A 14117-nucleotide genomic window follows, 5' to 3' on the forward strand; every position below is an offset into this window, starting at 1 on the left:
AACTCCAGGAAGAAAAAACAGAAAATGGAAGAGAGAAAATTATTCTCAGATGAAGGGAGATTAAAATGTTCATGTCAAAACCAAAAACCAAACCCACTGCTGTCAAGTCAACTCTGACTCATGGTGACCCCACGTCTTACAGAGTAGGAGTGCTCCATCGGATTTCCTTGGCTATAATCTTTACAGACACAGATCACCAGGCCTTTGTTCCGCAGTGCTGCTGAGTGGGTACCTGGGTGGCACCAAACAGTTTGTGTTTGACTGTTAACCTAAAGGTTGGTGGTTCTCACCCACTGAGAGGTGCTGTGGAAGGAAGGCCTGGCGATCTGCTTCTGTAAACATTACAGCAAAGAAAACCCTATGGAGCAGTTTTATTCTAACACATGGAGTCTCCATGAGTCAGAATCAACTCCACAGCAACAGGTTTGGTTTTAGATGAGTAGTAAATTTTAATCCAAGCAAATTAAGTGTAATTAACCCCTCAGGCATGGTTCCTTCTGGATCAGCTCAAGGTAGTGCCCAGTAGTAGTCTCAAGTCTCTTAAAGCCCTAGGGTTCCAGGTCACCTGAAAGGAAGGGTGAGAAGGGGAGAGGGGTGGTTGTAACCAGCGTACCTTGACACAAACACACACAGCCACACCCTTTCAACTAAAGCAAAGCAGTTCTACTTATCTCCTTTAAAACTCTTTTGAAAAAGGGGGAAAAAGATTCCTTGCCTGATAGAGTTTGAAAACCTTAGGATAAGTTGCTACATTTACCAAAAAATTTCATTTTCTTCAAAACCATATTCTTTGTTTCTGCTGCGAATCTCTTTAAAACTCTTGGCTGTTATTTTTCCCCCTAAAATTCTACATGAGGAATTGCAATTTGAGGCATACTATTCTACATTTGGTCATTACTGTTAGTTAATAGTTCTGACCCATTTTTAAAGATTAGAATAAATGTTCCAAATTAACTTTGATTCTTGGTTCCCAGTCATTCTAGGTTCCACATAAACTAATGATGATACAGGTGACAGAGGCTTTAAAAATGACTTTATTGTAATATCAGCACGAAAATCAGAGTAGACCATGTTTCAATAAGTCAAGCTCCTATCTCAAATTATGTAAAGAAAAACTATGCTGTGGCTTACACCCACTGTAACTTCTTCTAAATACCTTGGTATAGTTATTAGATTATATGTATATATGCTAACTTCCATAGCAGATGAAAAACATGCATCTTTATAAGTAAAAAATGATATTGCAGAAACTGAACCAATCATGGGCAGAATAAACCATTCACAGTATTACCTGTATCACAGCCAGAGTAGTCATTTTTATGAGACAGCTTTGAAGGAAACAAAGTGAGATAAAGAAATTTTTATTTCCACAATTCCTCTTAGAAAGAACACAGGAAAAAAATAACTTTGATAAACCTCTTTGGATGAAGGGAAGTAACTCAAACACATTCAGATGTGCATTAAAAATGGCAGTTACTAAGCTGTCTGCAGCACACTAGGAGAGGAATGAGTATGGCTCTTGGGAGAGATGGCCTATGAATTAGGGGAAGAGAAAGAAGGGGGAAATCAGGGAAAGGGGAGAGCTAGGGGATGTAGAGAGGCTACATGGTTTCAGATGTAATGCCTACGTGAACCCCCAAATCTCCAGCCAACTAACAAAGGCAAGTGGGGGATCTAGGAATTTGTAAAGAAGCTGAGCTTTGCACCCATGTGGGACAAAACCATGCAGTGCGCTCTTGGAGAAGCCAGGTAAGGAATAAAGTCTTAGCTGACATCTGAGTTACAGGAAGTAATTTCTTCCAATTAGTTATATCAAGACGCACTTGAAGGCTAGCCCATCCTGGGCCCTTCATGATACAGCTCTGCTCAAAGTCAGTGACTGTCCATCTATAGGACAATCAGAAATCTCTGCCCTCTAAATATTCCAGGGCATCACCGTTGGTGCCTGATGGGACAGAACCTAACACTTGGTCAAGTGTACAGTTAAAAGCATGTTCAAAGCTGCTTTAAGAAGAAAGTTCTGATCTTGCCTGTGGTCAGAAGGCCCACAAATTACCAAGTAGGATCAGTGAAAAAGACCCACGAAAGATGCTAACAGCTACCAAAGAGAAAAGGCAGATCACCACAATAGCAGGACATTGTGACTAGCATCAGACTTTTCATCCTCAAACTAGATGTTAAGAGACAGCAAAACACAGCCTTAAGGTTCTGAGGAAAAAAATGTTGAACCTAGAATTCTGTATCTAGCCAAACTCTTAATCAAATGGGAAGTAAAAATAAAGTTTTTTTCTGAAGTGCAAAAATTTAGAGAAGTTATTTTTCGTACCCCTTCCTGAGTAAGTTTGCCAGTACAATGAATATGAATTCCAAGGAAGAGAAAGATAGGTCGTTTGAAAAATGATGAAGCTAATCTGAAAAATGAATGAGAATAAGGCCTACATAGAAAAAAGTTAGTGATTGAGCTCCAAGAAAAAGAAATTCCATGTAATTAGATAACATGAGTAATAAACTAGAAAATATTAGTTATGTAGTAAAGAAAACATATATATCTCCCTATAAGATAACGACAGTTAAATTCCAAGAAAACTACTACTCCAGTAGTAGAATGTTGGAAACGAGAATTCATTTGAGAAAGAGTCTCCTTTAAGTGGCATAGAGGTCATGTACTTAGAACCTGATATACAATCTCGGTATACTTTCTGTGCCCTTTAGGGCCCTCCTGATCCCTCAGTAAGTACTATTTACATTGTTATAATAATATTCAAGTTGTTAACATAACAAAGTGCCAAAGATATAATTATGTTTACTAAACAAAATATAAATATCCATATTTACAACGGTAAAGTAAAAATTTAGCTAATGTAAGTTAGGAGATGGAGGGAAGAGGTAGGGGTATTAGTATTCTTAAAAGCTGGGTATACAAGATAAACTGTTGAAGTTGTTGGAGTAAAAAACAGATATATAAATATTAAAGTTTCAAAAATACTCAGTAGAAGAACTAAAGATATTACTACCAAGTAAGATGTTACTTCCCAGCCTAGAAGGGAAGGAAGGCACTGATATGAAGAGGGAAAGCCTCATCTGTCATAACCAAGAATAAATAATAACTAAACTCCATGACTCACGAGTTGGTATCAACTCCGTGTTGATGAGTTTTTGTTTGTTTGTTTTGATTTTGGTTTTGGGTAAACTCTATGAACTTAGAAATACCAGTAGGTAATTTCTGAGGTTGATAAATCAGCAAATAGGAGTAAAAGCCCATTATTTAGCAATCTGGAGGGAGCCCCTAGGAGAAATTAAAATGAGGTTGAGTTGGTAGTAGAAGCCCAAATTGTGCTGTAACAATTCCGAGATGTAGCCTGACATCATTTACTCCAACTATCCTAGATTTTCAGGGGACCATGCAACACTGTATTTAAAACTGCCAAATTCTACAATTTTTCTTTACCGTGCTATCAGGTGCAGAAAAAGCCAGACAAAATTGAGGAAGATATCCTAACCGATAAAGATGAAAAAAAGAAAGGAATGTGGGACTCCATTAAAAGGTAATTAATAATGAATACTTCAGCACATTATTATAGATCCGTTAATAATCTACTTGTGGAAGTATTGCAGATGTAAAAATTTAAGTAAAGCCCAGATCCTTTCCTCTCGGAGGGGTAAGGTAGGTACGTAAGTGTTAACAATATGAGATAGGGAGTTAGAGCTGTAAGATCATGAAGTCCTGTTCAAACCAAAAGACAAAAATGTATCTAGTTTCCTCAAGAAGGAACTCCTTGGAGAAGTGTGTGGCTAAGATGCACTCCAAAGAATGGACAGGATTTCAAAAGTTGGAGGTAGGGGAGAGTGCATTCCAGGTGAAGGTACCTAATGACATAAAGTGAAAAAGATTGGGTATGTTTAAGAACAGAAGGTAGCCCAGCTTAGCTGGGACAGTGGATATGGTGGAGAATCTCTAAGATAAATTAGAACCTATATTTATGAGATTATTGATTTCAAAAAAGGAATATATTAGCTTACATAGTTAAAGAGTTCAGAAGTAGAACTGACTTTATGTGCTCAAGAGATGTAGCCTGGAAATTGTCTTCATCTCATTTCTGCTGTTATGTGTGCCTGCTTCATTTTTCAGGCAGGCTTTGCCCAGTGAAAGTGTGCCATCTCCAGTGACAAGAGATTGCCTCTTTCTTTCCACATGAGTTCCAAGGCTGACTCACTGGTCCAGCTATAGCCATGTGTCTCAAACTGAACTGATTACTGTAACTTTCACCAAGTTTGGATCAGATGCCTACTTCTAGTGCTGGTGGAAAGACCTGCCCCACCCAAGCTTCATGGAATGAAATTGGGGGAGGAATGGTTCCCCGGAGAAATATTTAGGTTGCCCTTTCTGGAAGATGAGTAAAGCCTGTTAGGCAGGGAAAAACAAAGACTGTCTGGTGTAGATGCACATTATAGAGAGTTTTTATAAGTCCATTTTAGAGAACTGGACGTATTTTTAATTAGATAACCACTGGTCATTTTGATCTTGGACAAAAAACTGTTTAAGTAGTAGAAACTTGTAAGCCAAGTAGGTTCAACAACCTAAGCAGATTTTGTTGTACAAGTCAAAGGCACTGCCATCTTTTTACATTTTGCCCAGTTTTTAGGCTTCTTTTGAGAATGAATAGATGTAAGTATTAAACTATTGTTATACAAAAAGGATGCCAAAACACCATAAGTCTCTGTTAGAGAGACGGTAAGCTTTTGGTATGTTAACTCTTCCAGATACCTGAGTATTGTGTATCTTACAATACCTTCACTCTTTATCTTAGATTTAGTGCTAACTTACTGTGGGTTTTTTTCCCACAGAATCAACTGTGTGTTTTTCTTATTTGGGGGATTACAGTAAGAAAATATTTGAAAAATTGCTTCTATCATAACAATACGTATTTGGCAAAATATATCCCACTGATGATTGCCAGTTGTTTAGTTTTCCAGATTTTAAATATCTGTGCATGTAAAAATGAGGTGGTTTAATTAAATTTTTTTAAAAAAGGAAATAAAATATACATACAAATACCCCAAATTAAACATTCCTTTGCTTTTCCATATGAGATGGGTCGTACTAAAGGCTGATCTGGGTCCAGAAAGTATTGAAAGTGACAACACCAAACCGGTTGCTGCTGAGTCAATTCCGACTCAATAGCAACACTGTAAAACAGAGTAGAACTGCCCTACAGGGTTTCCAAGAGCAGCTGGTGGATTTAAACTGCCAACCTTTTGGTTATTAGCAGCCAAGCTCATAACCACTGCACCACCAGGGCTCCGGGTTGAAAATGACAAACTGGCACCAGATTAACCTGCAGTGGCGTAAACCACAGAGTGGCCATGGCTCCCCATTGCTCCTCACGGAGGCTTGCCGAAAGCACACGGAGTGAAGAATACGTACAGTCAGAGGAGCCCCGAACTGTTGACTTCTGTAGCCTTTTAGCCTGGGAGAGCCGTGTTAGCAGCACTGAGGATATACCCTGTCATCACATTGGACAGTTCTTGCTGTGCCCTAGTTATACACTCTACGTCCTGTCTCCTTCTGCACTCTGGGCCTGTTCGAAGTTCAGTATATTAGCAATGGCCATGGTATACCTTAACCTGTTCTTTTTTTTTTTTTTTTTTCCTCAAAACAACTTTTTGAAACAAAGACAAAGATGTGTTTGCATTCCATGTTATAAACAAAAAAAAAACAGTAAACATCAAAGAAAAAAAAACATCAGGTGATGTTAATTAACCACATGCTTTTAATACTAACAGTTTATAATTGCTGAGATAAAAGTTTTTAAGTTTAATAACTGTTCGTTTCGAAAGCCATTCCTATTTTTATTGCTCATCAAGTTTGAATTTTATTTAGTTACTAACTTTTGCAGATGTGTATTAAAACAAACTATCAATTACTACTTCTTTATTCCAAGTTTCACAATAAGGTTGCATAAAGAAGACAAAAGGGAAGCAGATGTTCTAAACATTTTTTCAGTTGCTTCTGGCCATTTATACGAGCGCTTTTTAAGGTGGGTATACTTTGTATTTAATGTTTTGAAAAGGTAACACATTCACATGGTTCAAAGCTCAAAAAGAATAAAGGGGTGTAGAATGAAAAAAAATCTCACCGCGCTTCCTTGGTACCCTGTTCCCTTTCCCACTGAAAACCAGTATTGTCATTACAGCCCGACAGAGATGCGTTAGGTATATACAAGTAAATACATAGGCTTTTTCTTTAACTCCTTTTTACTCAGATAGTAATGAAGTATATCGTGCTCTGCACCTTGCTCTATTTTTTTAATTTAAAGTTATAAGGTAAGAATATATTTTTAAAATGAGGAATTATATTTGGAATATTGATTTTCTTTAAAGCTAAAAAATAGACGTATTTATAACAAGATGATATGTGAGAGAAGGTATATAGTAAATATTCCTTTTTTGGTGAAGAAACAGCTTGTTTCATAAAACGGGTAAGAAGTAAGCGTATTTGCAAAGTAAAAGGGCTATTTTTTTAAAAGTCTGTGGAAGAATAAAAGAGAATGCCTTTCAGTTGTAGTGTTGATATTTAAAAATGGAACTTTAGATATATTTGCATCTTCTCTAAATGATTTCGCATAGAAAAGTGAATTGTCTAATGAATTTATCAATATAGACAGATCATTCTATTCTTTTAAGTTTTGCATGCCTAATATTAATCACACAGAAACAGAGCCAAGATTAGATACAAAAGGTCAGCAGTTCAAATCCACCAGGTGCTCCTTGGAAGCCCTATGGGGCAGTTCTACTCTGTCCTGTAGGGTTGCAGTTTGAGTAGGAATCTACCTGACAGCGGTGTGTGTGTGTGTGTGTGTGTGTGTGGTCTCTGTCAAATGAAGGAAAAAGGCAATCAATTTAGTCTATGTCATATGTATATATATATAGTTTTTCGTCTTTGTAAATTACGTACTTGATAATCCAAAAACCAAAACCAAATCCACTGCTGTCGAGTCGATTCCAACTCATAGCAACCCTATAGGACAGAGGAGAACTGCCCCATAGAGTCCCCAGGGAGCGCCTGGCGAATCTGAACTGCCGACCCTTTGGTTAGCAGTCGTAGCACTTAATCACTGTGCCACCAGGGTTTCCACTTGACGATCAACCATAGTATATGAAGATATTTCAGTCTGTGTCTCCATAATTCATAGTGAAAAACTTCTAATACCCTTAAATATTTAAAAACCATGGGAAAAGTAGGATGAACTGTTAATGTTATCTTATAATGGGTTTAATGTTCTTCCATACAGAATTATGATGCTTTCTGTTTTACGGAACACCAAGACACCAGTGAAGTTTTGGTTTCTAAAAAATTATCTCTCACCAACATTTAAAGTAAGTACAGCAATCTTTTTTATCATAGAATAGTTCATGTTTAAGTAGTAAATTCCTTATATCAATGTAAGTTCGTATACCATTTCTCTTTTCAAACCAGGCCTTTTGAAATATATATTTATTCAAAATATTATTTTTGATAAATTTTAAACCTTTATTATTTAGTATTTTGTATCAAGCTTAAGATACATCTATGTGGTATTTATTTAAAGAAGAGTTTAAAAGGAAAGAACAGTAGGAGAAAGAGGTTATTTTTAAGCAAAATCAAAATGAGAATCGTTACTGGTTTCCCATGATAAAATAATGAATAATTGGATAAAATTTGGGAACGAAAAATATATACAGATGGTCAGTAAAAGGAATTGGATCCTGTTACGTTTTTACAAATTTTTACAGGACCAGTAGTATCAAGAAAATTTGAAGACTGTACCACAGAAAAATAGTTTCATAGTGCTGAGAATAACAAGCATATCTTATTTTTGTGCAATACATTGATGGGTATGCTAATCTAGACACTGTGGTCTGAGACATTTTATATTTAGCAAGTTTTCGGGTGGCCGACATCTGTTACCCTACTCAGTCTCACACTCCACCTTCAAAATGTGTCCTATTCCTTCCTGTTGTCACTACAAAGTGAGCGAATTCCGCAAAAATTAGAATCTAATTTGATAGTAGATCAAGAAAACCTCTTTTTCTAGACCAAAAACAGTGATAAAGGAAGAGGTAAAAATAACCAACCATGCTTTTATACCTTAGTGTTTGTCAGGCACATTGGTAAGTACTTTATGTACATACTCAGTTTTTTTCATAACAACCCTGTGTGTTAAGTACTGTACTGTCCCCAGAAAACCAAGACTCAGAAATTTAAGTAAATGGCCTGCAGAGTTTGGGAGGTCCCTGAGACCACCGTCAGGTTCAGTAATTCACTAGAAGGACTCACAGAACTCAGAAAAGCCGTTACCTTCACAGTTATGGATTATTACAGTGAAAGAAAACATTAGAATCAGCAGAGGGGAAGAGGTGCCCAGGGCAGGGCACAGGAGACACTGGGCACAGACCTTCCCGTTGTCCTTTCCTCGTGGCGTCGTGCAGACAGCACTTATTTCTCCCAGCAGCAAAGTGGAACAGCACACACACAATATTGCCAGCCAGGGAAGCTCACCTGGGCCTGGTGTCCAGAATTTTTACTGGGAGTCGGCCACATAGGCACAGCTGACAGTCCCTGTGATCGACCTTAGTCTCAAGCCCCTCCAGAGGTCAAGCAGTTACCACATGGCTTAAGGCCCCCCTCATAAATCACATCGTTAGCATAGACTATCCGGTGTAGCCCAAGGTCCCCTGGTAAACAAAGACATGCTTATCAGGTCAGACATTCCAAGGGTACAGCTTAATTTCTGGGAGCTGGGGCCAAAGGGCAAAGCCTTTCTTTGTACAAGGCTAATCCTTTACTGCACAAGTCTGAGATCAAATAGCTAATTAGGAATATAGCTGAAATTTGAACACAGGTGTTGTCACCTCAGAGCCAAGGTGCTTAACCCTTAAGTCGCAGCCCCTGCGCCCTCCACCACCAACAATGCATCCTCCGGTGTCCATGAGGTCACTGTGAGGTTGCCGTGCGTCAGAATCAACTCAGTGGCAATGTGTTTGGTTTTTTTGATGTGTTGCTCATTTGGAAATAGACAAAAAACGGAAAAAGAACCTGTAAATGTCAACAAGGAGTCCTACTAGTCTGTTTCTAAATTTTTAATGTTATCCTACGTGTCACCGCATAAGAGGATTTAACTCTATATAAATTGAAAAAATACAACCTATTTAAAGATTTTCTTAGTGGGAAATATCATTCACTAAGAAAAACAGTGCAATGTCTAGATAAAATTCTTGGTCCACTAGATGGTCAAAAGCAATGCCATCTTTGAAGTAGTATGTTCCATCTTTTTATAATTTTTCCTTCTCCTCAAATTTTTTATCTTTTTAAAAGTCTTTGAAATATAACATGTACAAAAAAGTACACAGATCGTAAGCATACAACTTGATGAATTTTTATAAACTTAAACTCAAATATAGAAACAGAAATCACTTGTACCCCAGATTCTTCTCCAGTTTTTAAAAAAACATACTCTGTTCTTTCAAATCTTTGCTGAAATTATACCTACTTATGGAATCCTTGCCTGACTACACTGTGTAAAATTAAAACTCCTCCTTATCTGCCTCTCTGTTCACCTTCCTGTTTTTTTTTTTTCTCCATAGCACAACCTTCTATAAGTAACTAATTTCATTCATTTTCTGCATTACCAAACCCATTGCCTTTGAGTCAGTTCCAACTCGTAGAGACCCTATAGGATGGAGTAGAACTACCCCATAGGGTATTCCAAGGAGCAGCTGGTAAATTTGAACTGCCAGTGTTTTAGTTAGCAGCCAAGCATTTAATCACTGTGCCCCAGAGCTCCGTTTTCTATGTACCCACCCAGTGCCATCGAGTCGATTCCGACTCAGTACTACCTGTAAAATGTAAGCCTTGTGAGGGACACGATTTTTATCAGTTTTGTTCACTACTGTATTGATGGGATCTAGAACAGAGCCTGGCACATAGTTAATAATCAGTAAATATTTTAAATATGTATTTGTTGAACAAAGAAAAAATATTTTTCTAATTGTTCCCAGTGTTCTTTGGTTTTTTCTTAATTTTCAAACCAAAGCAGTGACTCCCAGCAGAACACCCATAATTTCAACATTTCAATCACGGGTAAAACTGAGGGGTTACATTAAGGAACATATTTTAAATCTACATTGGTCTCATAAAAGCAGGAAAAAATTAAGCGTATGACAAGCAATTAGCTACCCATGAGAACTGAGGGGGAAAGAGCAAATTCTGCCTTTGCTTTGCTTACCCATGGGCCCCTTCTCCTTTACATCCTCCCTCTCAGCTTTTGGGTTCTTGAGCCATGCGTAGCTAATGATGTATTGCATTAACTGCTTTTGATTTGAACAGGAAACAAGGTATGTCTAATCCTGTAAAAAGACAATCAAATATCAAATATTTTGAGATAATAACTACCTTGTCTTTTTAAACCTTGAATTAATTAATCATAAACCTCAAAATGAAAGTCGTGAAGAATCTGTTTTTATCAGTTTATAGCTCACACTGTGTCTTTTGTGTGCCCTCTTTATCGTGTCTCCAGCCAACGTACTGACGTATATATAAACTGTTAGATGCATAGGTGTTCCAAAATCCATAGGTCCTTCTTTCTAAAGGCAAGCGTTCTCAAGTCAAACGTTCACAGTAAAAGTGTGAGAACACATGTATCTTAGTTAACAAGCTTGTTAGCTAATACATGGTACCTGTTATTTTACATGACATTAAATTACATAGCTTTATGTACACCTGTATTTTTATATTTGCCGGCATCTTTCTATTTCTCATTAGTAGGTGCAAGTCTAAGAAGTAGCATTTAGACATTTTCTAGTAGCTTGTAACAATTTATAGTAAACTCTACCTTTAAAAAAAAATTTTTTTTTCTCTCTGAAACAGAACTACTTTCTTCCTTGAATATATTGTTTGATTTTTGGTGTGTGTTATGCTTTTAGGAAGTAATTCCTCACATGGCTAAGGAGTATGGATTCCAATATGAACTAGTCCAATATAGATGGCCCCGTTGGCTTCATCAACAGACTGAAAAGCAAAGGATTATTTGGGGTTACAAAATTCTTTTCCTTGATGTCCTTTTTCCTCTGGCAGTGAACAAAATCATTTTTGTTGATGCTGACCAGGTAATAAGATTAGCTGTTGTTTTGAGTAGTATTCAGACTTACTTTACACTTCTCTCTGAATAAAGAAACGTAATTTATGTTGCTTGTGTTAATTACTACCCTTGTTGCTGTGCTACATAAGCATATAAGATACAATTTTAATATATAAGCAAAGTACCTTCAAAAACAAAATGTCAGAATTACATGGAAAACTTAAGGGTACTGTAGGAAGTACCATTAATAATTTAGGAAATGTCCATTTCTCTTTGAAGTACTAATTTTTTTAGTTTTAGAATTTAAAAAAATTTTAATCAAAATAAAAGTAGTTACATGGGCTCCCATGAATATGGAATATTTGTTGTGATGCATTGAAAAAATGAGACATTTCTTTTCACTGGAAGTTACCAGTTGCACACAACACTCCACCCATTCTTCCACCTTCAACAGCAGTTTTTGGCATTCAGCTAATCCCCAAATCCTCATCACTCTACCGTCTAAGGTCTTAAATTTGGCAAAAATTTTAGGATTCTCAGTCTTAAAGATGTAGTATTGTAAAAACTGTTAAAACCTTTCTGCTTATCTCCTTACATTGCCTTTGGAATTATTAATGGGAAAAAATATTTGGAAAACACAAAAATTTTAAGGACACTAATATGTAAATATGCAAGTTTGTGAATACATGCATATGTTAGTATTTATATTTTAGAAAAAAGTATCTCAAGTCATAGAATTTACATATATTCTAAATCCTTATTATTTTTGGACTATTTTCCAGATTGGTAACCATGAACCATTATAATAAAATAGACAAATGTGGGTGATGATGTAAGCATTTCCCAGTCTACTATCTAACATAGAATTTATTTTTCCCACCCTCCCCTGACATATACAATAATATTTTTCCGACAGGCTAGAGAGTCTTTTAAAAACTAAGACTTACTAACATTATTTGATTTAAGCCATTTGGAATAATCAGATTTTTCTCTGTTATTCTAATATTTGTCTATATATAATAATGGAGGTTTAAGAACAGTAGTTAAAGCACTGGGCCACTGATCGAAAGGTCTGTGGTTCAAACCCACCAGCCTCTCCACAGAAGAAGGATATGGCAGTAGGCGTTTATGAAAATGACAGCCTTGGGAACCCTGTGAGGCAGTTTTACTCTGTGCTGTAGGTTTGCTGTGAGTCGGAATTGACTCAACAGCATCGAATTTTGTTTTTAACATAAAAAAGATTCTGAATTACTAATTTATACCTTGAGATACTAAGAGGTATGCACTTGAATAATGTTTAAAACCTTCCCAAAGTATATTTTGTGTAAAATACCTTGTTTAAAAAGGATTTAACCAACTATTCTTACTAATGCATAAGACCACTGTCATGTAGACCAGATATCAAAATTTTAGATTTCTATGAGGTTAAGAGGTAAAAAACAGGTATTTAGCAAACTCACATTACGTGAAGCAAATGCAGTTTTCTGTATCTCTACAAGAACATAATGATAACTTGCAATTCAGATAGAAAGGGCTTATATTATTTTATGGTACTCATCTGAGAACCTATCTTAATTGTCTAGATTGTGAGACATGACCTAAGAGAACTTCGAGATTTAGATCTGGGTGGAGCCCCGTACGGGTATACCCCGTTTTGTGATAGCCGCACTGAAATGGATGGATATCGTTTCTGGAAAACAGGATACTGGGCATCACATCTTTTAAGAAGGAAATACCACATCAGGTAAGAAAATTCACACTCTTACCTTTTAGCAAGTAAATAATTTCTTGAATCACAAGATTCAGTTTGCTTAGGAAAAACAGCAACCAATTATATAGTGCTTATTACATGCCAGGAATCCCTGGTAGTGTAGTGATTAAGAGCTACAGCTGCAAACCAAAAGGTTTGAATCCACCAGGCACTCCTTGGCAACCCTATGGGGCAGTCCTACTCCGTCCTGTAGGGTTGCTGTGAGTCAGAATCCACTTGATGGCAATGGGTGTGGTTTTTTTTGGTTTATTACCTGCCAGTCACTATTCTAAGCCTTTATATATATATCAACTCATAAAATCTTTACAACACCCTTTTGATCTACTATTGTTATCCCTGTTTTATAGATGAGGAAGCTGAGGCATGGAACATTTATATAACTTGCCCAGCCTTATTATGCTAGTACATAGCTGAGCCAGTTGTCAAACCAGGTAGTATGGCTCGAATAGATGCTCCTAACTACTGCAGAAGAGTTAAACCTTGTTTCTCAAATAATAATACGAAGACACTGTCTTAAAGCTACTGTTTTATAGGGTCATGAGTTTCATGAGATCTTAGAAGAACCTGAAGTTACCCTAAGAGAATCTAAATCCTAACAGTATTATAACAAACTTCAAATGCTTTGGAAACAATATTAGATATTAGGAGCAAATTTATAGCAGAATAAATTAATATAAGACCCAAGGATATGTGTAGTTAAATCAGTACCATCACTGTAGACAGTCACTAGGGGGAGAAGTGAAAATACATAAACAGTATAGGCTTTCAGGAATATTCATTTTTGCAGTGCCTTATATGTAGTGGATCTCAAGAAGTTCAGGAAAATTGCAGCAGGCGACAGGCTCAGGGGCCAGTACCAAGCTCTCAGTCAAGATCCAAACAGTCTTTCAAACCTAGATCAGGTAAGTAAAATGTTAATAAGGTAATTTTCAATGCATCTATATAGACTGCTTCAACTCCTTGCTAATAAATTTCAAAATCTAGTATTTTTAGTCTCTTTCTCATGTTCCTGCCCTTTATGCAATTCTTTTGGACAGCTCTATGTAAATAGAATTTTTTCACTTCAAACTCAGCATTTACAAAACTAATGATTTACTTTTCCTCAAACTTCTTACTCCTGTAGGTCCTGTTATGGATTGAATTATGTCCTCCAAAAATATGTACTGTAAATCCTAACCTCTGTGTCTGTGGTTATAGCCTCATTTGGGAATGGGTTCTCATTATGTTAA

General features: G+C 36.7%; 1 protein-coding gene across 1 annotated transcript in view; it reads left to right on the plus strand.

Annotated features, from left to right (window-relative positions):
• The window catches only part of UGGT2 (UDP-glucose glycoprotein glucosyltransferase 2), a 186039-nt gene that overhangs the window by 153472 nt on the left and 18450 nt on the right, over window positions 1-14117 (plus strand). Inside the window, exons 31-36 of the mRNA XM_003409644.4 lie at window positions 3460-3545; window positions 5943-6038; window positions 7293-7377; window positions 10963-11145; window positions 12701-12861; window positions 13676-13790. Coding sequence (XP_003409692.1) covers window positions 3460-3545; window positions 5943-6038; window positions 7293-7377; window positions 10963-11145; window positions 12701-12861; window positions 13676-13790 — 726 coding nt within the window. The remainder of the gene's footprint in view (window positions 1-3459; window positions 3546-5942; window positions 6039-7292; window positions 7378-10962; window positions 11146-12700; window positions 12862-13675; window positions 13791-14117) is intronic.

This window comes from Loxodonta africana, chromosome 17, assembly GCF_030014295.1.
Source record: "Loxodonta africana isolate mLoxAfr1 chromosome 17, mLoxAfr1.hap2, whole genome shotgun sequence".
Taxonomy (NCBI): domain Eukaryota; kingdom Metazoa; phylum Chordata; class Mammalia; order Proboscidea; family Elephantidae; genus Loxodonta; species Loxodonta africana.